This window comes from Zonotrichia albicollis, chromosome 15 (assembly GCF_047830755.1).
Source record: "Zonotrichia albicollis isolate bZonAlb1 chromosome 15, bZonAlb1.hap1, whole genome shotgun sequence".
In the NCBI taxonomy this organism is placed as follows: domain Eukaryota; kingdom Metazoa; phylum Chordata; class Aves; order Passeriformes; family Passerellidae; genus Zonotrichia; species Zonotrichia albicollis.
In genome coordinates this window covers 15,269,796-15,295,107 of record NC_133833.1, presented here as the reverse complement: position 1 = coordinate 15,295,107, position 25,312 = coordinate 15,269,796, and the positions used below count along the sequence as shown (strand labels likewise).

General features: G+C 49.8%; 1 protein-coding gene across 5 annotated transcripts in view; it reads left to right on the top strand.

The window, feature by feature from the left end:
• NRG2 (neuregulin 2) overlaps positions 1–25,312 on the top strand; it is a 158,523-nt gene that overhangs the window by 76,735 nt on the left and 56,476 nt on the right. For all 5 annotated transcript variants that reach the window (XM_074552265.1, XM_074552263.1, XM_074552264.1 and 2 more), the window contains exon 2: positions 24,520–24,691. In XM_074552265.1, coding sequence (XP_074408366.1) covers positions 24,520–24,691 — 172 coding nt within the window. The remainder of the gene's footprint in view (positions 1–24,519; positions 24,692–25,312) is intronic.

Below are 25,312 nucleotides of genomic sequence, written 5' to 3'. Positions count from 1 at the left end.
AGAGCCAGAGCTGTGGCAGGGGATTGGGATGAGAAGAAAAAAGGGCTGGAGGAAGCCTTGCTAGCGAGATAAGCGAGTTGGAAAGGGTCTGCATTTCATCTGTACTTTCGTGAGGTCACTTGGGGAGAAAAGAGCAGAGAAATGTAAAGCATTTGGTTGGTCAAATTCCCCAGCAATTCCAGGCATTTTCTCTTATTTTTATTTGGTGTTGAGGAAAACATTGCGTGTGCTTCAGCTTTTTGCTGTTTGTCAGTGCTAATAAGCTGGCAGCACAGGCACTTTGCTTTCTCCTGAACTGCCCATGGCAATTGCTAATGCTGGAAAACTACTCAGAGAGCAGGTGAAGAGTCTCTGCAGAGAGTATCTCATGTTTCAGTAGGAACTGGCTTGACCTCAGCTCCCAGATGAGTCAGGAATTGGTAGAAAGGTTGTGCAGAAGGGTATTGCAATTGAAACTCCCAAGGCTTGAAGGGGAAGGTGCCCCCTGGGCAGGAGCCAGCAGTGGCACTGTGGCAGGTGCACATTGCCCAGGTCTGTGAGCCTGGCTGCTCTAGAGCGCTGCCACATTACCACAGCGTTTGGGAGGGAGGATGGGGATGTGGAACCCCCTGCAGATGCTGAGTGCAGCCTCAGAGATCCTCAACAGCAGCACAGGCACAGCAGCTCCTTCCCTGTCAGCCAAGGCTCCTCTGTGTGGGCTGTGTCCACGCTGCAGGGTGAACGCGCTCCTGATTTGTTCTCAGCTTTCTGCTCTCAGGAAAGACTCCAGTTCTGAGGAGCTGGTAGAAATATTAGCTAGAAAGGTTTGTTTACATGAACAATAACCCACGGCGGATATCCCACAGTAGCAGTTCTGTTTTCTATAAACACCCAGGCACACGAGGTAGCAGATGTCAGCTGTGCTCCATGTGCACATGTGTGTTTCCATGGGCTGGTGTTCATGTGGCTCAGAGCACACATGGGGACAGTTACCACGCACTGGGGAACGTGCAGGGACTTGCTCAGCTTTTGGAATGGAGGGGGTCTGACTCACAAGCTCCAGTGATTCATGCTGGGGTAAAGCAAGAGGTGAATCCCAGCTCCTTTCTGGTCTTCCCTGGAGCTCTGCTGAAAGAGGGATTGAACAGAGCACGTATCTCTGTTGCTCCACTGTCCATGGCTCACAGTCTCAGGTGTTTATACAAACAGGAGTTACAGGAGAGGGACCCAGCAGGGCTGAGGGATAACCCATCTCTGCACTGAGGCAGACTGCAGGGCTGGGAACGCCTGGCAGAGGGGCAGGATGCAGCAGAACAGTACATTAGTAAGTAATCCCACTATGGATCCAAAAGCTGGTGAGTCAGAGCCCTGGGCATTCCATTTTCAATCCCTTTTTGGAGGTGTAAGTAACCTGGGAAAGGCAGTCTCTGGAAAGAGGAGGAACATCTGGAGAGGGGCTGAGCACAGCCTGGCTGCCGACCTTGCAGGTCATGTGCTCAGCTCATTCTCCTGCCTCATTAACGTGATGGGCTCCAGCTGCAACCTGGCTGAAGGAGAGCTGTGCTGCCACGAGCAGCCTGGCTCTGACACCCTTCCTCCTGCCTCTGCCCTGCCAGAGCCTGCTCTGAGTGCTGCCCTGAGCCCAGGGCTTGCCTCAGGCTGAGCCCCAATGGAACTGAGCTGAAAACTCCTCAGAGAAGGTGGGATGAGGCTGTGGCATAACTCCTGAGGCAGTGAAATGGGGGAGATGAACCTCCTGTTCCTCTGACCCCTTCTCATTTCCCCTCAGATTCCAATGAGTGCTTTCAGGTGCATGAGGGGGGATGTTCAGCAGGACCCTGTGCTTTTTCCAGTGCCTGAGTGCTCTGTTACAGCTTTGGAATATGCAATGAGTGGAACTCTGGGTAACACACCTCCTGCTTGGCTGTGCTTGCTTCTTCTGGCAGCAAAGCTCCATTAAAAAAACACTGTGTCTCTTGAAGAGAACTTGAACACATCAAGTTCAAGAGAAGCTTGAGAGATGCAACTCATGCCTAGGATCCTAAATCCAGGCTGAGAAGTCACAAGGCTGAAATCCCAGTAAAGGTTGGATGATGTCTGTGCTAGAAGCAGTGTGCAGAACAGAGGCTGTGGGATAACCTGGAGCTTTCCTTTGGGGAATCTGCACCTGTGTCCCTGAGGATGAGGCTGTGGAAAGCTGGGTAGGAGCCTCCCAGCACTCCTGGCTCCCTGGGGCTGTGTGGAGCTCCTTGCCCTGGTTCCTGTGGGCGTGTGCTGTCCTGGGGCTGCCCAGGGACGTGCTGGCAGGGAAGGCACTTTGGGAGGGCGAAGGCCTCTCCAGCAGGGCTGGAGCTTGGACATGCATCACCTGCTGCGCTGACCTCCTGTCTGGGACACACAACAAAGTCACATGGCTGGGGAAGGGGACTCTGCCCAAGGGGAAGCTCTCACTGCACCCACAGGGGATGATTGGGGCAAAACTGAGCAAAACTGTCCCTTCCCTGCCCATCCCATGGAGTGTCAGAGCAGGGAGAGGTGTGTGTGGTCCTGCTCCTGCCTCTGGTGCTGTGCCCAGGCACCAAGTGGTGTTTGAGCCAGTGTGACCTGGGATGGTCTCCCCTCCAACAAGGGCAGCGCTCCGTTGTTGCATTTTTGAGATGTTTCAAATTGTAACAACAAATACAAGAGATAATGGTAAAAATTAAACATTTTAGGTAATTAATAACTCTGGTAATTAGGCTTGGCAGACTCAGTCATCAGTTCTTACAATGGGTTTTAGTTCAGGCATGTCTGGAAGGCAAGAGGTCCTCGATAGGAGGGAGAGAGGTGCTTTGCAGAGATCAATAACCACACCAGGCTGCCTTCTGCAGAAATGCTGTGGTCAAACTCCTGAGGAGTCTGGTGGTCCTGGAGCTCTTCTACATTGTGTTTCATCCCTACAATCCCCTTAGATTTTGGACTACAAATAGGAGTCAGAGCCCAGTTTTTCTTGCTAAATTTTCATCCATGGTGAGGATGAGGAGGAGAAGGAAACCACATTTACTCTCCAAGTCTGATATTTGGCCGTCAGATCAGAAAAAGAAAGACAGCTACAAATGTATGAGATGGACAGAAAAAGTGTTCTTTAGGAAAGCATTGAAACTTTAATTTACCCTAAGACTACACTAAATTCAGGTGCTTTAGTGTGTAGTTGGCTTATTTTTAAAAAGAGACACCCCAAAAATTTGAACCAGATTTCCTCCATCACTGACCAATGTTTGGAAGCCCTTCAGAGAAACTTCTCCTTGGTGTCAGAATTTGCACATTTGCTTAATTTGGGGGTGAAATCAGGTTGAAATCCACCCAGCATGTTCTCAGCAGATGTTTCTCTGACCTATCTCCTCTGGCTTTTTTGGTGGATGTGTGATATGCACCAGCTGAGCATCCAAGCCTCTGGCTTTCAACAGTTTTTGATTTGAAGGCTGCGACTTTATTCCCCTCCAAAACTCTGTGTGTGTTTGCATGTGTACATATGTTTGTGCTCACATGATTTTTTCTTCCACTTTGAAGTCCATAGGGCTTTGCAAGAATTCCCTGGTTCCTGATGTGCTCCAGCCCTCTGGGGGTGTGGAGATGCAATTTTGGCTGGCACACCACTCTGGCAGAGTCTGCACGGACCCTGATGCTCTTTTTGTGTCTCTTGTACATCTCTCCCTCCAGTCAAACCACTGAAAAAACTCCTGTGCTCAGCATCCCCATCTCTGGTTCAGAGCACACCAAAAGTGCGTCCCTGCTCTTCCCCACCCCTTGGCTTGACCCAAGTGCTCCTGGAGAGGAATTTCCTTGCTCTGGGGGCAGGCTGGTGTTCTCCAGCAGCAGTGCAGTGTGGCTTTGTGGAGATTCCTCAGAGCCCTGGTGCTCATTGCTGCTGCGAGAAGGCAGATCAGCCAAGGAGGGAGCTGGGTTTGAGTGCTCCTGGGAGACAATGAGGAGGAAAGCTGCTCCCTGAACCTGGCCACGTCCCCCTGCCTGCCCTGCATGGCTGCCCAGCTGCCTGTGCCCATTTCCCGGCTCAGGGCAGTGGGGCAGGGCTGGCACAGAGCAGGGTGGAGGGAGGGAAGGAGGATCTTTCAGCTGCTAGCACAGTCCTTGTGCACAAGGGTAACCAGCTTCAGCTGTGCGCGTGCAAACCTGCTGCTCTCTGCAGGAGAGAAACCTCAGCTGCACAGCCCAGCAAAACAAACCCTCACCTTCCTGGTTTCCATTGCAGAGCTTGGAGGCAAGAGGAATTCTTGTGGGAAAAAGGCTTGGGAGACACCCACAGATGGGGGTACATTGCTCCATTTTGGGTAGCTGGCAGTGCTGGGCAGGGCTTCCTCAGCCTGCCCTGCTCTGTGATGTCATTGTGGATGTGTGACCGTGTTCACAGGGGTCTCAGGATGAGGGAAGAGATGAGGATCTGACTCCATGTTTCAGAAGGCTTGATTTATTATTTTATGATATATATTACATTAAAACTATACTTTAAAAATAGGAGAAAAGATTTCATCAGAAGGCTGGCTAAGAACAGAATAAAAAATAATGATAACAAAGGTTTGTGGCTCGGCTCTCTGTCCAAGCTAGCTGGGCTGTGATTGGCCATTAATTAGCAACATCTCACATGGGCCAATCAAAAATCCACCTGTTGCATTCCACGGCAGCAGATAACCATTGTTTACATTTTGTACATGAAGCCTCTCAGCTTCTCAGGAGGAAAAATCCTAAGGAAAGGATTTTTCATAAAAGATGTCTGTGACAGTGGGTGGGCACAGCAGCTCCAGCTCACAGCACAGCAGAGCTCAGCACTGGCTCTGCCTTCTGCCATGAGCAGAATGAGCTGCTTGGCCATGCTGCCTGAAAAGGGCTGTGTTAATGTGGTTTGGATCCAGAGCCTGGCTAACAGGTCCCTTGCCCACAGGATGCAGGGTGGAGGGGCTGGAGCAGGGCAGGATGTCTGTCCAAGACCAGGAGCCCCCTGATCACTGCCCCAGGCACAGTTTGTTTCCCTGGCAGAGATCTTTCGTGTTTCATCTGCTCATTCAGGCTTCTGCCTGAAGGGCAAGGACAAAGAATGCAATGAACTCCTTGGCATGGAAGTATATTTTGCTTCGCATTTGTCAATAAATGAGATTAGGTTTCTGCATTTGTGCCGAGAGGCTGCGTGAGAGGCACGTTTAATGAATGCTAAAATAAACTCTCTGGATAGCTGTGGGGTAACAAACACAGCTAAAACTTGCATCTCAGGAGAGATCCTGACATTGCAGAGATGCCAGTTATATGACCAAGCAAAAAGGAGTCAGCCCAAAGCTAAAATTACCCCAGATCTTTCATGAAATGATGACTTGGTACCCAAAGCAGCCTGTGTATGATAATGACCATGCTGCTGCTCTGCTTGAAAGAACATTTCCAACTCAGTCCTGGATTACCGCTCCCAGTTCTTCCACGTATGAAAACTCTTTGTCCAGAATCTGAACCTTTTATCCTAAAAAGATAATCTCAGAAAGGTGGGAGGCAGCATGAGTTGCCTATTCCTGGGTGTCCTTCCCACTGCCCACCCTCATGAGGCCTGACTCCCCCTCTTTCTGTCCAGTAGGGCCAGTGAGACCATGTAGGAGCAAGGAAACCTCTCTGCTGTCAGAAACAGATACTTGTGGGTCCAGAGAGAGTCCTGGATATCGAGGTTTAAGATCCATGAAGAAACATGGATGGATTTCAGGAGGGTCACCTTGAATCACATAATCTTAGAACCACAGACTGGTTTGGGTTGGAAAGGACCTTAAAACTCTTCTCATTCCATCCCCTGACATGGGCAGGGACACCTTCCACTATCCTGGGATGCTCCAAGCCCTGTCCAACCTGGCCTTGGACACTTTTAGGGATGGGGCAGCCACAGCTCCTCTGGGCAACCTCAGGTCCTCCCCACCCTCACAGGGATGATTTTCTTCCTAACATCCAACCTAAACCTACCTTCTTTCAGTTTAAATCCATTTTGCCCTGTCCTATCAAATATCTTGGCAAATATGAAAATGCTAAACTCTGGAGGAATGGCTGCAGATGATGGGGGAATGAGCCCTGGGGTTTCTTGTGGGAGGCAGGGGAGAAGGGCAGTGCCACCCCCGTGCTGTGGTGGCACTCAGGGTGCTCTGCAGCAGCCACCAGGGCTGAGGGTCTGACTCAGCTTTCCTGATTCATGGCTGTGCACTTCCAGGCATGGGGGTGAAAAGGTTCGTTGGTAACCAAAGCAAAGCTGTCAAGTGAAAAATGCTCTGTGGGCAGAGGATCCTGGCTCTCTGTTGTGGGAAACAGGAGAAGGAGCACTGCTCCAGGAACGTGTCCTGAGGGGGTTTTGCTGCTGGATCCCAGGGCTGGCAGAGCAGCAGTAAAGGCACAGCACAACATGGGGCTGGGCAGGCCCAGCACAGAGCCCTTGTGGATCCTCAGTGCTCCTCTCTCAGCTCATCCCTTGAGGAGGGTGCAGTGCTGCTGGTGATGGTGTGGGCACTGCAGCCCCTGCCCATGCCAAGTGACCTTGGCTTCCACAGACCTAAAAATTTCGTTCTTTTCATTAATACTTCTGGCTCTTCTCCTGGCATGCTCCCAGGCTGAATCTGCAGATGAGAAATTGTGATGCTGCTCGTGTTGCTTGGGACTTTCCTAAGCTGCAATTCAGGAATTACTCCTTTCTGTGGTCAAGCTTATCCATCCTACCTGCAGCTGGTGGACAGAAGGGAAAGCAGGAGTGGCAGAAATTGGAGTGCAATGGAAATAGTTGACAACAGCTTTCAAAACCCCCTCTATCCATGTAGCATGTATTTGGTTGGGTTTATTTTTTTCCTTTTTTTTGATTATTAGGACTTCTGGAGAGGTTTCCTTGTTCTATCCTATATTTAGAAAGTGTGGGCAGGCCATGCCATTTTAAGAAGCAGCCTTGTGTTGGCAGGGCCATTGCTCATTTCATGTGTTGTAACATTTTTGTGTTGGTAATGTTGTGAGGGAGATTCTGTGAGTCACAGCTCTGGTTCTCTGGTGGGGTCAGGTAGGTGTCTTGTTCATTTTGGGGTCTTAGGAGGGCAGAAAGAAACAGTGTTAATCTGAAGCAGTGCCAACAGTTTTGGTTTTATTGCCAGGCCTGTGATAATCTGGTATTTCCCTTGAAGCCCCAGGTGCTGTACTTGCTTTATTTTCTGTGACTCTCCAATTTCTTTACCCTTTGTCATGGCAGGACAGAGACAGACAGTGTGTCCTATCTGGGCCCCAAACATTCAAAACATCAGCGATAACAGCAAGCCCCAAACACATCTCTAGGTGGAAATCTCCATCTGTGTAGTTCAATGTCACCATTTTCAAGGAGAAGAGGCCCAGTTCATGATTTCCCAGTTCATGATTTCCCAGTTCATGATTTCCAAAGGAGCAGAGCTGTGTGTCTGATGTCTGTCTGTTCCCTCCTCTCCTCCTTTCCCCTTCTTTTCTTCCTGGTCTTTTTGCAGGTCACAAGAGACACTGAGGGTCTTCTCTGTGATGGAGAGCCCATTTCCCTGGGCCTGTCCCAGCTCTCCTGCCCCATGCAGGCACGGCAGCTGCTCCCCTGCAGTCCTGGTCCCTGCCTCACAAGGTTTGGGTGCTTCCCCAGCAGCAGCAGCGTTTTTCTGCACTGGAGCCTCGGGGCTTGTCTGCACAGGGAGGCTCTTGCAAAACATGCTTGGCCTAGGGTGGGAATTTAAAGGGAAAGAGCTGTTCTGCACCAGAGTCCTGCCTTGCACCCTGTTATCCTGCAGAAAAGCATTGCTGTTTTTAATTTCTGTGCTTGGTGCAGCTGCAGTGGAGCTCGGCAGCCAAGGGCTCCTGGGGCAGCTCTGCTCTGAGGTTAGCACTGCACAGGGGATGAGGGCTGGGCAGAGGAGGCTGTTCTCTGTGTACCCAGCAAAGGGGCAGCCCTGCAGAGCAGAGCCTGCCCCAGGGCTGTGGTACCCTCTGGAGGAGCCCCTGAGCACTGGGCTGGCAGTGCCCCTTCCTCCCTAGCACTGCCCTGGGAGGAGCTGCGGAGCCCAAACCTGTCAGGGCAGCCTGGGGCCCACCTCCATGGGCTGTCCTGAGCCCTTCAGAGCTCCTGGAGGGGCCTCTGGGAGGGTGTTCAGCTTTGGTGCTCACTGAGCTGCTGGGCTGGTCACCCAACTGCCATCTGTGTCCCACCCAGGCCACAGCATGAAGCTTCCTGAGGTGTTTTCCTCAAACCCAGCCCTGCAGCACTGTCTCAGTCCCACCATGCCAGCCCTGGGGAATGATGCTCTTGGGAGCTGAAGGTGATCTGTGGGTACACTGCCTGCTGAGCCAAGGCCTCACATCCCAGCTCCTGGCTGTCAATTCAAGTCCTTTGCCTTTGGGAGAGCAGGGGATCCTTGCACCCCACAGGATTGAAACGTGAGGTATCTAAAAGGAGAAGGGACACCATGACAGTACAAAAAGTCATGGAAATGTGGCATTCCCTAGGTCTCTCTGAGGCCAAAGGTGTGAGCCCAGACATCCCTGGCTGGTTTCATTTGCATCCCCTGGCAGCTGTGACTGCAGCCACTGATGGCAAGAGCATGGCAGGGCTGGCAGACAGGCAGACATTTACATGAGGCACAGGCATGCTGTCATCTGGGTAAACTGGGGAAAAATCCATGCAGGGGTTTTGTGCCTCTGGGCATCAGGGCAGGAAGGCAGCCCTGACCATGAGAGAATGCAGAAGGCTTCCCCACTGGGAAGTATTCAGAAGCAGTAAGTGATACTCACTGCATTGAATGGGGTTCTTGTCTAGCAGGGTCAATGGTCAGACCCAACATCTCAAGCTCCCTCAGCCTGGTGGTCCTCCCTGGCTGCTCTCTGTGCCTGTCACGAGTCCCCATGTGTCACTGGAGCCTCCCCCTGCTCCTCACTGCTGGAGCTGCCCTGCTAACAGAGTTGGCTGCTTGAGGACTCATCAGGGCTGAAATGATTTATTTCTTAGCCATTTACTGCAAACGAACCATTGGAAGGCTTTCAAAAGCCATCTTCTCTTGACCTAAGTTCAGCTGGATGTTTTAGCAGCATCAGCTTTACATAACACGCCAGTAGAGGGGAATTGTGGGGGAATAAAGTTTATGTTGATAAACAATCCTTGCTGACCAGGATCTCCCTCTCAAAGTTGAGTGGTTGTTCAGAGGATCACTGAGGAGCTGGGAAGTACAAGCCAGCTGCCCCAGAAAAATGTGATGACTTGTGTGTTTACTCTGAGTGTCTGATAAAATCCCAGAATATCTTATGACAGCAGGTAATTCCTTGCCAGCATTTAGATTTCAGCGAAATGTCTTGATAGAGCCCTAGCACCCCAAATTAATTCCAGTTGGTGAGGACAGGAGAGCATCACATGGGCAGAGAACTGGGTGGGGAGGACCATGAACAATGGATTAGGATAAACAGCAGTGTGTCCAATTGTCAGGGGAGTGAAGGAGAGCACAGCCTTGGGAGCTGAAGCTGTGCCAGCTGCTGCCCTCCATGGTGGCTGCACAGAGTTAACCTCTGAAAGGCTCCTTGGGACCTGCAGCACATCCAGGAGCCCCTGAGGGCTCTGATGAACTGGGATCTGTTCATTCTCGGTTACCTGGGAATGTTTTTTCAGAGTATCCTTCACGGGGCAGGGCTGCTGTGTGATCCTGTCTGAGGTGTCCATTCAGCTTTTGTTCGTGCTCACAAAGACGCTCCCAGTTAATTAGCTGATATTTTGTCCAGGCATTTATTTACCACCAAATTACAAAGGGAGGGGCACAAGTTGAAAAATGAGGTGAGAAGCATAATAGGGTAGGCTGTGCTCGACTGTGATGTTCCATCTCCATGATCCCCTGGCTTAGGGTGAGAGCTGGGTAATTGCTGGTGTGGGTCCTTGCTGAAAAGCACCATTAGAAAAGCAGATCTGGGATGGAAAATTCCTCTACGTGTGCAGGGGTCCTGTGACTGCAGAATCTGGGATGAATTCTTCCTCTGAACGTCTGCAGGCGTCCTGCAACTCCAAACAGCATCGTCTAGGTGAGCAGAAAGGTTTTATTCTCATGGTGTTCCAGGCCTGGCCATGGGGCAGAGGGGCTGCTGCAGGGACAGGCAGGGCAGCAGGGTGACAGCAGGCACCTCTCATGGGCTGTGAGTGGAAGCTCAGCTTCTACAACCTGCAGCCAGGGGGAAAGTGTGACCCCAGGGCCTCAGAGCAGCGCTGAAGTGTCTCTGAGCTGTGTGGGACAGTGGAGATCCCAATGTTCCATCCCAAACAGGCTGAGAAGCAGCCCCAGTATTCAGGTGTCTGCCTGAGAGGGTGATTCAGGATTCTGGGTTTCATGGAGACAAGGCTGCTAGGAGCTCTTCAGTGAGATGTGGGAGGTAGTCAGCATCTCCAAAAATGAGAGGAGGATGAGATTGGGGGTTTAGAGTGGTATTCAAGGTTTTCAAGATAATGGATTTTGCAAAGGAAAAAAAAAATCATCAACTTCACAGCCAAGATTGAGACAGCAATGACAAAGAGGAGTGGTTCTGGTTATCTGTGGTTGGTGGCAGCTGGCATGGGCAAGGAGAAGAGAACAAGAAGAAGGAGTAGTGTAAAGGACAGGACAAAAGGAGAGGTAGATTACATCTTTGGAATGATGGAACATCACTTTTGCAGCTGGGGGCCAGAAGAGCCTCACCGGTCTCAGGAGCTGCCTGTGTGGCTGGGCTCCCATCAGCTCTGGGCAGGGCTCTGTACTGACAGCCTTTCAGCCAGGGCAGAGCCCAGAGGGATCCATCCACTTCTGGTGAGATTGTGGGGTCAGGATCAGCTGTATCCTAGAAGCCATCCAGGTCCTGGGGCACCCTGTGGATGCAGTGTGGATGTGCAGTACAGCTTGGTCGTGTGTCTGGGTCCTGGTGAGGTGGATGGGTCCCCCCTCAAGGCAGGGATGTGATCTGCTCGATTTCTGAGTGGTTCTTCCAAGCTCATTCTTGTAATCCTGTGATTTGTTGTCCCCCTGAACCTTGTCTTTGGACCTTTCCAGGTTACTTCTGTAGACCCAAAGGTCCATCCAGGCTTTTCCAGGGCAGCTCGTCAGCACCACTGTCCCTTCTACAGATTCATTACAAACAAAGTCACATGCATGGGGTATTTAGACTGAGCATTTCCTACAAAAATGTTCTCCAGAAGAGGAGACCCCACTCTTCCCATCAGGTTTGCAGTGTTCTCAGGCCCCTGTACATCCCTTTTTGGGTTCTAGGTGGTTGCATTTCTCTGCATGGGGGTGCTCAAGGGTGGCTTGGGAGATGGTGAAGGGAGGCAGTGGGACTGCAGAGGTGAAGGAGCAGCTCTGTAGGAAATTTGCTTTTACAAAGGCTCTGCGTGCAGATCCTTCTTACCTGGCCAGCTCCACTGCCTCCTTTGTCACTCCTGCATGGAGATGAGAACCACCCATGCTTGCAACACAGGATGAAACCTGCATTGCGCCCTGGCTTTGCCCAGGTCTCCTCCTTGGATCCCAGACTCCTTCCGCTTGTTGTCACCGCTGCTTAAAATGGCATTTGTGGTGGCATCCAAAGGTCCTGGCTGCAGCATTGTTCCCCTTGTGCTATTCACAGCACAGAGTCATAACAAGAGCCAGTCCCTGCCCCAAATATATTAAGTGGGATCTTTGAGAGAGGAAATGGAAGCACAGAGAAGGGATGTGAATTGTCCCACTTTACGCAACATTTCTGGGATAAAACCCAGCACTATTAATAGCTTTTTGCTCAACAACCATCTTTTGTTCAGAACTCTGGTTTTCACCTTAAGTTGCTTGTGTTGTGCAGGATCTGCTGCCCAGTTTGGCGAAATTTCCCGTTTTGTGACCTAAGGCTGGACATGAAGGAGGTCAATAAACCCATGTCCAGTTTGAACCTGGAATAATTTCCCTGCTTGGGTCATCACCACGTTGCCTATTGTCTCCTCTTTGCCCACATTTTGCTGCTGCATCCTTGGTCTTTGTTTTCAATCACTTGTGTTCTGCAATGGCTCCTAGAAAATTACACCTTCCTGTGTTTCTCTTCCCTAAATCCCTCCGTGAAGGAGCTGGACAGCCAGCAAGGGTTGGCTCTCATCACAAAGTCAAATTTGCTTTACCTTCCTTCTCATTTGTTGCCTATGAATATTCTATAAAGTGATCTTTCTGCCAGAGAAATGTTTGTGGAAACAGAAACTGTTGATTAAATTTTAACGAAGAGTCACAGGAAGCAAATTTTAAAATTGCAACTGTATGTTTGTGATAATAAGAGCTCTGTCATTGCTGTCAGGGACTAGAATTGATGCAGGCCACAAAATCTCTTCATCCAACCAAAATGGGCCAGAGTTTCTTGATTTCTTTTTTTTTAAAACACAAGCCACAAACTGCTCATGAGCAATTTACAAGCCAAAAATTAGCCAGGATGGCTTTCCAGAGAATAGTTCTGAAGAATATCGCAATAAGCAATATTCAAATATAAAACGAGGGAAAATAAGGATAAAAAAATTAATCAGGAAGAGCTGACATCCTGGAGACTCCTGGCAGCTGTAAATCAGCTTGGTTGGGGGACATTTCAGTGGAAGCCACCCATTGCTGTGCTCCAGTGGGGGTCCGGAGCTGCTCAGAACAATGCTGGGAAGCCGCACTCTGGACAAGGCAGGAGACACGCTGTGTTAGTGTCTCCACTGGGCAGTGCCCAGAGTCCCAGTCGGAATTTACAGCTCCATTTGCTGCTTCCCTGCAGCCCAGGGACGAGGGTGGCCCTCCTGCCTGGCTCTCTGCGCCGGGCTGGGCTGGGGGAGCTGTGCCTGCCTTGTGGGGTCTCTCCTGCGTGGGTTCCTCAGCCCCGAGAAGGAGCAGATGCTGTGCCCAGAGCTCCAGAGGGGCACAGACCCAGTGAAGGGGCACTGGGACAATGCCACGGTGCAGGGTGGTAATTCCATCCACGCTCGGTGGGATTTGGGCTCGTGGAAAAGCTGTCTCAGGGATGATCTTCAGCTTCTTTCCTGTGTCTGGATGAAAACCAGACCTGCGGTCACTTCTGGTACCAAGTGCTTTAAAGCCTTTCTTCAACCAACAGCAAAACTTTTAATCTTTCTAATATAACATTACAGAGAACAAACAAGTCTCTAATGCAAGCCCTGGGGTCTCTTGTGGGGAGATCCCGATAAAAACAGGGCTTTCTGTTTTGGAAATACCCTCTGGTGGATTTGTCTCTCACCAGAGACAATGGTGAACTTTCAAAGTAGGCAGAGACATGGGAAAAAAAATATTGTAATTACGACTGCAAGTGGCTGGCTTTTGTCACGGAATGCTAGAGAATATTATTTTATAGGTTAAATATTAAACATCTCCACCTCAGCATTAGAGGCTTCTCACTGAATTTATTTATCCAGATATTAAAGTGCTTTCATCTGTGAGTCCCTGCTTTGTGTGGCATTTCACCTGGTTGTGTGTGAAACATCGGGATGTTCTCTGGCCCAGAACTTCCTGGGAAGTTGAAGCAGCAAAAAAATTTTGCCAGCTGGCCTGTGGCATCTGACCTTCACTTGACCTCTGCCTGCCCTGGATTAACATCTTGTAACTGATCCCAAGTTTCTTTTATTTTTCCCTGATTGCTGAAGTTAAGCATGTTTGAAAACACTCGTTAAAGCTGCCTCTCACAGTGAAGTCTGCTGGGGTGGGGAAGGAGGTGGATCCTCTGCTGGGATGGGGCTGGTGTGGGTTTGGGCTATCAGACCCTCTGCTGGTGCCTTGAGAGGCTCCCTGGAACAGAGGCTAGGCAGTGCTAAAAGAATAAAGTAGGGATTTATTAAAAGGCCTTCAAAGGATGCATCTTGGACAGTGCAAAAGCCCAGCCATGGCTACACCCAAGGTGGATGATGGGTCATGAGTTTTCCCACTTTTATAAGTTTTGGTCCATTTAAATATTGGGGTTAATTGTCCAATTACAGCTCCAGGTTATGCCGTCCCATCCTCCCTCTCCCCAGTTCCCTGTTGTTTGCAATTTTTGGGCTGAAGTTGCAGTGGTATCCTTGGTTCTGGAGCTCGAAAAGGATTGTTTTGTCTGACTGAGCTGTGAGGAGAACTTGCTAACACTTTATATGAAGTTCAGAGTTATATACTGATGCAGTACAAAATCTGGAAAATATGAAAAAATGCAGTACAGAATCTGAAAAATATGAAAGCTAAAACTTAAGGCATCACTGCAGTGAGGTGTTCTGTGGTTCCTGACCTCAGATCTCACACCTCGTTTGTTCACCCCCTCTGTGGTGCTCATTCCATTTGAAAGCAGTGGAATTGAGGGGGTAGGACAGGGATCCCCAGCAGGGCTGTGCTGCCTGGGTGCAGTTCTGTCCTTGCCTGGCACACCTGGCTGTGATGGGCTCAGGACTGGGCAGGGAGGGTCAGCTTTGTGTGCCAAACCTGGCACTTTGTTCAGAGCTTCGATCACATTCTCCTGTTTGCAGTGGCTTCCCTGTGTCCTGATTTACCTGAAGGATTTGGTGTGGGTGTTTGGGGCTGTGCTGTACCCCTACATTGCAGTGGCACCTGCTTTTGCAGTTTTTCCTGTGTCCTACAATCATCACAGAATCCCAGAATGGTTTGAGTTGGGAGGAACCTTGGAGATCATATCATCCCCAAGCCCCAGCCATGAGCACGGACAGCTTCCACTGCCCCAGGATGCTCCAAGCCCTGTCCAAACTGGCCTTGGACACTTCCAGGGATCCAGGAGTAGCCACAGCTGCTCTGGGCACCCTGTGCCAGGGCCTGCCCACCCTCACAGGGAACAATTTCTCCCTGCAATGCTCCCACCAGTCCATGATGGGCTGTCTGCTTTCCTCCCATCCTTGGAGAGCCCAGGTGGAGCAGGCAGTCCCTGTGAGAGGAATTTCAGCTCCCCTCTAACTGAGCTCTTCTCCTCTGTGTTTAAAACAACAGTCCTGTGATTCATAAAGCTGTAAAACATCCAGTAGGGTTTTTGTTCCTCCCTTTCTAGAACCAATGACATCCCACTAATGGTCATTTGCATCTGCAAATTCTTCCCTGTATTCTGAAAGCTTTTAGCCTTTAGCTTTGCCATGACGAAAGGGGTCTATATATGGTTTCATGTACAGATTTCATAATAAACATTTAATGAAATGAGGGTTTTTTCTGCTAACCTAGATTGTTTTGTCTCCTGGGGTGTGTTTTTCAATCACTTTCCTCTGGTGATTGAAAGATGATGGATGCCACCCGGGTCTTTACCAGGGTTCTAGGGCAAGTAATTTGTGCTTAGTGCTCAGTGACTGGAACAAAGGATTAATGTATTTTAGAGTTTTGGATGCTTGGGGTAATTTCTTTGTTGGCTGGGTCTGGGCTGGCAGTCCACAAAGCATGGGTGGGCAATTTTTCTAGCTGATTGTGAAGATAGAGATAAAGCTATATTTTATGAATTGCTGTTTCCAAGGTCATCTGGAAATTGAGCACTTCATAAAACATATCTTTGTTCAAAGATATATTTGATTATATAAAATATGATCCCAGAATCAATTGGGTACAAACAAGATGTTGCCTTTAGGGTTGAAAACACATTGTTAGAGGCATGAAGAGCAGAAATTGTCGCTGCTGTCTTTGTGTGGCTATTGTTTTTGGTCTTAATAGGAACAGAATGAATGACATTTTTCCACCAGACCACTTATGCTCAACTATACCTCCAGGACAACTTCCTGGCCAAAAATATTCAAAACAAACAAACACAATAGCAATTCTACTCCAATTACATTGTTTGCAAACCAGCTAGTGTTCATAGAGTACTAGGTTTGGCAAATCCAACCTCTTCAGCCCCTGGATTTTAATATTGGATATTTGCATGTGCATGCCTTGGTGGAGTTGTGCTCTTCAGGTGGGTGTTTATGCATGGGCACCTCCAGTATAGTGGCAAAAGCACAGCCCAATTGTTTTTGAAAATTGGGTATTGGGAGCGCATCCCTGCCCAGTGACCAGCTGCTCATTGATTTCAATGGAGCTGAGATTGCAGCCCCAGGCTCTGCACCAAATCATACACCAATTTCAAAACTTTCACTGCAAAGAAGAATAACTGGATTTTTAACTGTGGGAAAGACAGAGGAGGAGGAATTTATCAGTTGCTCTTAAATATAAGTGGGGCCAGGATTTGTAAGAGGAGGGTGGAATTTCTGGCTTTGTGGCACATTTTCATAGAATTATAGAATCATTAAGGTTGGAAAAGACCTCTAGGATCCCATGGTTTGAGTTGCCAGAGGGATCCTATAGAGAACAAACCTAAATCAACAAAGCTGCTTGTAACTTTCCAGTCAATTTTCTTTGGTGATGGGAGTGGTCATGAAAATTTGGTCACCCTCAATTTGAATAGATTAAAAAAAATTATAATAGTGCTGTAGATTGGTGTTGTAGTCACTTCTTCTCCCTGAGAAGGAGGGGGAGAAGGAACTTAGTTAAAGGAAAAGAAACTTGTGTGTTAGGAAAGGTATGGGACATGTAGGGAGGAATAATGCATTTGTTCTGGCTTCAGCAAAGTGCTTTCCACACTTCATCCCAACCCCAAATCCACAGATCTCAGACTTTTCAGCACCTTCACCCTTCCAGTCATCTGTGTCCTTTCACCAGTGTCTGCTCTGTGTGGGGCAGCTGAGGGGTCCTCAGCAGACCCCCAGGACCTGGAGTGGTGGCTCCTGCATTGTCACACCTGTGTCCCCAGCTCCCAGAGTGGGACCTCTCCCAGGAGCAGGGATGAGCCTCTGACTCCTGCTGGAACACCTCTGTGGGAGAGGCAGGGCAGCAAGGACATCCCCCATGTCCTTGGAGGGCTTTGGGTTATTAACCCTTGCTGTTCTCAGCAGCTGCTGCACAGGCAGTCCCTCAGACAGTGGAGATGAGGTGTAAATGTCCCAGGTGAGCCACAGGCTCTAGTGCTGGCTCCTACCTTGGATTCCCTGCCCTGTGAGGGTGGGCAGGCCCTGGCACAAGGTGCCCAGAGCAGCTGTGGCTGCCCCTGGATCCCTGGAAGTGTCCAAGGCCAGGCTGGACAGGGCTTGGAGCAGCCTAGGATAGAGGAAGATGTCCCTGCCCATGGGATGGAGCAGAATTAAATGAGCTTTAAGATCCCTCCCAACCCAAACCATTCTATGGTTCCATGACTCCATGATCACTGCTCATGGAGAAACATAGCTATTTGTTAATGAAAAGGTCAAACAGTGGTTACAGCAAAATGCTGCCCTATTGGAAATTTCAATTTGTCATTGTTGTTTACCTGTCACGTACCCCTGCTCAGCACACCAGGATCTGAGACAGTGGCTACAGAGACTGCCATGAGAATGTCTGACCATGTTTTGGCATAAACTGAAACATAAGTTGCCTGAAGTATAAATCCCATTACAGATCTTATATTATGTTTAATGCTCTGGGTTTGGAGGCTGTTGTTACCCACGGGGGTAGAGGCTGGTGTGGGACGATGTGTCAGTGTCACACCAAGGTTCTGTCCCGCAGGCTCGGGGCTGTGTGTGGTCTGAGGACGTTGTGTCCACCCATGCAATAAAGCCAGGGTTGTTCTACAGCCTCACTCAAATGCAGCCCTGTTACCTCCAGGGCCGTTGGAGGGTCACAGACTCTGAGGAGTCCTCCTGACCCTGCCACCAAGGAGCTGAGTCCCCTCAGAGCTCCGGCTGTGCACGCCACAGCCTGCCTGGGGCACAGCAGGGACTGCCCTGTGCCCTCTCCATAAAAACCTGGGAAAAGAAGCACAAACACCGAGTGTGTTGTGAGGTTTTTTCACCCATGTTTCCATTCCTTCTGGCAGGAGGGAGATTTCCTCAGACTGGGTCCCTCCTTTGACAGGTTGGCATTTGCAGCCAGTATTGAAACAAAGTCCTGGGGATCAGGAGCTGCTGCTGAGCTCCAGGTTTGTCTCCTTGTCAAATAAAAGCCAAATTAAACCCAAGGCAAAGGAGAATCACCTCTGATTGAAACAGTGGAGGCTGTGGGACTGCATCAGGCAAGAAATGAGATGTATCACAGTGGGGATGGTGCTGACCCCCAATGAGTGTCTGGTGTCCCAACCCGCATGGTGATGTGCCAGGAACACGTGTCCTTACTCTGCAGTAGAGATGACAGAAATGGGGAAAATTCCTTTCAGTTAGGTGTTGCCATCTTGGCAAATGTTTGTGATTGAATTGATGAAGCAAGTTGAGGCTGCAAAACAGATCCTATGGAAAGATTAATTCTGTAATTTTCCATGTTAGAGAATGTTGAAATACTCCCATCTGAGGCACATCTCCAGAAGGGGCTTAGGGACCAGCAGCCCTTGAGACCTGGCTAAGCTGGGTTTCATGGCTCCAGATGTTGTCCTTCAGTGAGGCCTGGAAGGTTCAAGGACTGTGCCTGGAGCATCCTTTGGGTGTCAGGGTTCCTGTGGGGAGAGCTGGGAGCTCAGACCCATGGAGATACCTCTGGATCTGCGGCTTCTCCAGCCCAGCACAAGAGCCCAGTGCAAGCCCCAGCACCAATGTGGAAGGGCTGTCCTGAGACCAAAGGCTTGGGCAGGCTGAGAAACACAGCTCCTTTCCAAGAGATCACCTGTGCACCTTCCTTCCCCTCCACTCCGGTACAGGGAGGGGTGTCCTGGCCTAGGGACATTCAGGTGGGGACATTGTGTGCAAAGCCATGGCTTGGATACAGGCATGTCAAGGATCACCTGTGAGTTTGTAGGTCTTAACTCTCCTTGCATCTCTTCCATTCCTGTAAGAAAGCATTTTTCAGCTTCCCTTTTTCACGCCCAAGGGAATTCAAGCTCAGTTGCCTTCTTCCTCAGCTGCTCAGAGAGACACAGAAGGATCCTGTGCTCCCAGGCCTCCAGATCCACCCACCTAAACACTTTGGCAGCCTCCATGTGCCAGGCAGTGTGGGGCAGGCTCACACGGCACCCTTGGAGGAGGCCAGAGGAGAAATCCCATCCCAGCCACTCAGAGAGCCCAGATGTGTCTGTGTGCAGCATCCCACAGCTCAGAAACCAGAGTTTGTGGCTGCTATTGCTGCCTGCTCCACAGCTCATGGAGCACCTTTCCCAGGCTGGCTGCTCCTGCCTTTTGCTGCTCAGGGGTTGTTTATGTAGGATGCTCTGTGGGTGGGATGTGGTTTTGTCACCACTCCATTGTTGGACTCTGTTTGGGCACTCTGCCCGAGGATGATTAATGATGTTTTGAGTTGTGGCTCTGAGGTGCTTGCAGGCATACTGCAGGTACCAGAGGTAAAGGAGGTGTTGTTATCATCAAGGTACTTCAGTGTTATATCAAGTGTAATCAGAAGTGAATTAATTAAAGCAGTGTGTACATGTAAGTCCTTTTATGGTGGATGTTCAAACAACTCATATCGTGCAGTTTAGAGCTCAGTGTTTCAGACTTTTGTAACCCTCTCCTCTCCATGAGAAGGCAGAGGGTGCCAGGGCTGCTATCAGAGGACAAACCTCTCCTGCAAAGGTCTTTTTGTCAAACATGGCCCTTAAAACAAGTCAGGAAATTGTGTGCATTTGTCCATCCCTGCTCTGGTATTTCTCAAGGTTAGTTTTTACAGCTCACATAACTAGTGTAGGATGGGATCTAATGGTTGCTTGGGTTTCATCTGACCTTGGAGTGAGCAAAAATCTGGAGAAAAATCATATTTATTGTTGGTCTCAGCTCTACCAGGATTAAACTTGTTTTTGCAGAACGACATACCCTTGACGTGGTTGTCACTTAGAAAAATTGCCTGGAAATGCATCTGGCTCTCCTGTCCAGCAGCTCAGGCACTGTGAGGCTGGTGATGCTCCATACCACAGAGAGGAGACACAAATTTGGATGGAGGAGGGGCTGACAGGATTGCAAGGTGACCAGAGATGCCGATCCTGAGCTGTAGCTTCAGTCTGATAAGCAGAGCCAAAATTCTTCTATTTTCAAGTCCAAAACTCCAGGTTTTGGTGAACTTGGCAGCAGTGGGGGCTGAGCTGGGGGTGCTGCCGGCCCAGCTGTGGAGGAGACCACATCTGGCAGGGCTGTTCCATGGAACCAGAAGGTGAGGAGCTGAAATTGCAGCTTCAGCTCAGCCTGCTCAGGGTGATGGGTGACCTGGGTGACCCTTGGGTGACAGCAGCTGCCCTGGCCCCACCTGTGTGGAGGAGGCTGGGAAGCTGGGAATTGATGGAAACATAATGGATTAGACCTGGACCCTGCCTGGCACACTGTTTACCCAGGATAATCTGCTATTTTGATATGTGTGAAGCTTGTGGTTTTGTTTTTCCAGCATGCTGGAAAATGTGTCAAACAAGGAGGAGATGAAAATGACCCCAAACACTCAGAGCACCAAGAAAGGAGGCACTCAGAATCTGATCTTTCTGAACTAAACTCGTGGTTTTTCTGAGCTGCAGCTCTGTGATTTGGACAGAGTTGGGAGATGGGTCAAAAGCTGAAAGTGTACCTAAATGTAAAATTTTGATATACTCCAGTATTAGCACTCCATGTGCTGCTCTGGCCTCTCAAGCTACTTTAGTTTACTGCTGGGTAAGGTTGAAAGGTGATTCAGTCATAGTTTACAAGTACCTAAAAAGGGAAGGGGTTTCTGGTTGCTAGATGGGATTCAAATTCACCAGAGAAAGGCAGAGATCTCTTGGCTGGAAGCCAAAGTTAGAGGAGTTCAGACTATGAATAAGAATTGCAGTTTAAACTTTTTATGAGTGAAAACCAGAGGAAAGTCTTTGTCTGGAATTAAGCAGAGTCATCAGCGCTGAATGGCTCTAAATGAAGATTTCTCTGTTTTTCTGAAAGCAGCAGGAATTATGAAGTGAGGCTTTCCAGCCCATCCCAGAGAGCGAGGCCAGGCTTCCCTTTTGCCCAGAGCAAGGCTCTGGATGCTGTTTCCCAGGCTTGGGGCTCTGCCTGCTCTTCCCACGCTGCTGTCCAAGCACAATTCCTGCTGCAGTGCAGCAGAGAGGGCACAGATGTGTCAGGGAGCACAGCTCTGCCTCTTTGTGCTCAGCCCTTTTCCCAGACACAGACCAGAATATTTTGGGACTGGGTTCCCCTTTCACTGCTCTGATTCAGCTGGGGGATTGCAGTCCATGGAGCCCATCAAGTGTGGCCTGCAGCTGAATACACTGTCTCCTTCCCTCCTGTAGGGAGACACCAAAAACATGTAGATGGGGTGGAAAGATGTTCTCCTCCCTTTCTCTGGGCAGGACTCTCTGCTGGAGGGGTGGGATGCTGTGCTGTGTGTGTGTCAGCTCTTTGGGTTTTTTGGATCTGCCTGCTTAGGAATGTCCTGCAATCATCACTGGTGACATGTGCAGAGTTTTAGGTGAGACATGATTCATGTTGGTGGAGAGATCAAGTTCCTTGCTTGTTCTTGGCCCTCTTCTTCCACAGGCTCCAGGTTCCTGGGGTTTGCTCTGCTCTTGCCAGCATTTTGGTGGAGAGGGGCAGGGCTGACACCCCTTTGTCCCAGCAGTTCCCTGTCAGGACCCAGGACATCCCTCTGGCTGTCCTGACCAGCCCAGACCCTGCCAGGGGGCTCAGAGACCCTGGCACAGAGCCCAAGGTTCCCCTGTGGCTTTGATTATGGCCCATGGAGCAAATTACCAACCTTAGATGAAGATCAGCAAGCCACAACAGTTTAAGCAGAATAATAATGAAGTTATCACAGGGTGGAAAAGTAGAATGTAGAGTTTTTGCTATGGGGGTTCAGGAGCCAAGATGGAGGGATCTGGATGTTTCCAGCCTTTCTCCTTCTTCTTCTTGGCCTCCATCTTCTGCTGTGATGTTGGCACTTTTAGATGGTTTAGAGTAGAAGCTCACTGTCTAACATAGGTGATAGGTACTGGAAAGTAATTGTAAACATTGTACACATAGTTTTTAGTATAAAGACATAACACTGCCCTGGGGGCAGGCAGAGTGCCTGGAGCTGTCTTGCTGGATGGACCTCAGCAGGGCAGGTGAAAATTTTTTATAGATAAGAAACAATAAACAACCTTGAGACTGAGAACTGAAGAGCTCTGACTCCTTCTTCAAGCACCAGGCTGGGAAAAGAGACTTTGGAACTTTTCTCGGGGTCACTCTGAGCAGCAGAGATCCCGACAGTTTCCAGTTTCTCTTCCACTCAGGGTGATGGTAGCACATAGAGCTATGGAAAGGAGAAGAGAATATTCATTCATGCCCCAGGACTCAGCTGTTGTATCAATTTTAACACCAGTTGAACTTCTTTATATCATACTCTTGGTTCTAGCTTATAAAATATCAGAATTCTTCACACCTGTGGCTTCTCTGAAATGAGACGAGTTGTTCCTTTAGTGACTGGTATCTCAGTCCAAATTAACCAATATTATGTCCATGTGCTGTCTGCTTCATAATTCTGCAGACCACCAGGCTGGAAATAAAGTGAAGCAGATGCAGCCATGGCAAGGTCAGGACCTTCCCTGTATTTAAGGTGTATGGATGATGTTGGCAGGGGACAGGGTGACCTCGGGGTACAATAGGAGCTGACTGACACACACATTCAGACAGAATAAATATTTGAGAGTCTATTTCTCTATTCCCCAAGATGACCCCTATAAAAGCAAGGTCCTGTTTACCTTCCTGGCTCTCCATGCAGCGTTCTGGGAAGAGACCAGCTCTCTTCTCCTCTCACTGCCTTCCAGCTCTTCTGGGCAACCCATTTCCAGGCAAGGATCAGGGATGTGGGCTTCACAAAACCCATGACACCTTGGATTTTCACAGAATTCACAAAGTTTGGTGAAAGCTGGGATCATTTCTGGTCAGAAGTCCCTGTTTGTGCCAAAGCACAGTGACTGGGAAGCAGTGAGAGATGTCAGTGCACAGCCTGTAACCACTGCCTGCAGCTCAGCCAAGGGTTTTGTGCTCTCCCTGTTCCATTAGAAAATCATAGAATGGTTTGGGTTGAATCAACCTTAAAAAAAGCCTTAAAACTCATCTCATTCCAACGCCCTGCCATGGACAGGGACACCTCCCACTATCCCAGGGTGCTCCAAGCCCTGTCCAGCCTGGCCTGGGACGCCTCCAGGGATCCAGGGGCAGCTGCCAGGTGCGATGTGCCTGGGACCAGCCCACGTTACCCACCCCAGCCCTGGGCTGCCTTTCAGGAACTGTGAGCTTTGCTTGGCTCACTCCTGCCACCCTGAACTGCTCCATTTCTATCCATGCTGGGATTCTTTTGATTAAGGACAATTTTGCTTCTCACTCCCATCAGGAATATGAAGTGCTGAGAGCTTCCTACCTCAGGAGCATATTCCTGATGATGGCTGTGCTTTTTATTATTTTGTGAAAGATCCCTTTTGGTGAGAACAGTCTTTAAATACTATCAACCTACACTGACTTAGCTTGGCATGAAGAACTACAGGAGACATACAAAGGTCTGTAGAACAGTGATTGCTCTGATGAAACCCATCCAGTCCCTCAGCCTTTGAGTGCTCTGCCATTTCACAGGATCAGAATGCACAAAGCAATTAGAAGGTGGTTTGTGCATATTAGAAAGAGGAAATTATCTATCAGTAGCACACCTCAGACAAGGAGAAGCCATTGTTACCAATATTCTTAAGGCAAAGCCAGCAAGTTGCTGTTTCCTTTTTTAAGGTTAGCACTGAGAAAGAAAAAGGGAGCTAGAAGAGTGCAGAGCTGTCAGTTGAAAGAAAAATTGCAAGCCTGCTAATCCTTTCTTGTCAGGTTTAATATAAAGCCTGGCAGAGATTGATAAGAAGTGTCTCCCTCTCTGTCTGATGTTCCAGGTGCATGGTAAAAATCACTTCTCTGAAACACCCACGTGCAGAGCCAGGCTCCAGGCTGGAGAGGCTGCTGGCCAGCCTGACATTGCTGCCACAAATCCATTTAAAATACCTATTCTTTCACTTTTCTTCTTGCAGCCTGAATAAATGGCTGTTCCTCCTAACTCCTTACACACGCAGGATTTTCCTGCAGCCCCTCTCACTGGTTATTGCTCTGCTGGTGTTGAGCTGAACAAGGTTTCTGCAGCAGATTTGGAGCATCTGGGGCACAGGGGGCTGCTCCTTGTGACCTGCCTCTGCTCCATCTGCACTAAAACATTCTGCCTGGGGCTGTGGCAGACACAGAGGTCTGTAGGTGTTGGTAATCTGCAGCAGCAATGGCCAGGAGCAGGGGGAAAATAATCCCTGAAGAGCTTGAGCTGGTGTGTGGTGGGAGAGCTCAGCAAAGCTCTGCAGGGACAGCAGACACAGGGTCCTGCCTGCATGGATAGGGCTGCTGTGGAACATCAAACCTGGTCATGGGGAGCCTCCAGAGCCTCCCTCTGTTCCCTGTGTGGGTATGTCTGACTCCTGCTCCTTCCTTGTGTGCTGTTTTCCCTGGGCAGCCCCTCTCCATCACCTCGTGGCTGAGGGGGTAGCAGGAGCTTGGCCAGGGGAGGGGTCTGGGGGTTCCTCTTGTGTGTGCACAGCCCTGAGAGGGGCAGGTTTCACACTGTCCCCTTTCTCTTCCCTCAGCTGTTCCTCCCAAACTGAAGAAACTGAAAAGCCCAAATGTTCACGTGGGTGAGAAGATTTCCCTGAAATGTGAGGCGACTGCTGGGAACCCTCAGCCATCCTACAAATGGTTTAAGGATGGGAAGGAGCTGAAGAAGAGCAAAGACATCCGGATCAAGTATGGGAATGGGAAGTAAGTACAACACAGGGCTGCCCTGCTTCTGCTCACTCAGGGTCTGGGGCTGGGGCTGGAGGTGCTGCTGTGCTCCTGAAATCTCTGCTGAGGGCTCCCTCAGAGCCACAGGACCACACTCAGCCCAGTTACTACAGCCAGGAGAGCGAGCAAAATCCTCAGAGAGCACGGGGAGAGGAGCAGAGCATGCACAGGGAAGGTGTTGGGTTTGTAGATGGGCTGTCCTGGGGTCAGGGCTGTGCTGCTGTGCTCTGCAAGTCTCTGCTGAGCAGCACTGAGGGCTCACTCAGAGCCACAGGACCATGCTCAGCTCAGTTACCATGGCCAGGAGAGTGAGCAAGATCCCCAGAGACCTCAGAGGGAATGAGTAGAGAAGCAGGGCACGCACAGGGAAGGGTTTGGGTTTGTAGATGGGCTCTCCTGGGTCAGAGAGGCCCTGGATACCTGAGACAGGTGTCCTGTGACATGGGGAGGCTTTCCCTGGTAGCTGTGGGCAGCTCAGGTTGTCTGGGGTAACTCCTGCTCTGTGATTAAGGGTTGGATGCAGAAGGTACCCAAACCCAGCTCTTGTCCCATCACTCAGCAGCAGGGCTGTGGGAGGAATTGGTTTGTTCCCTCCTG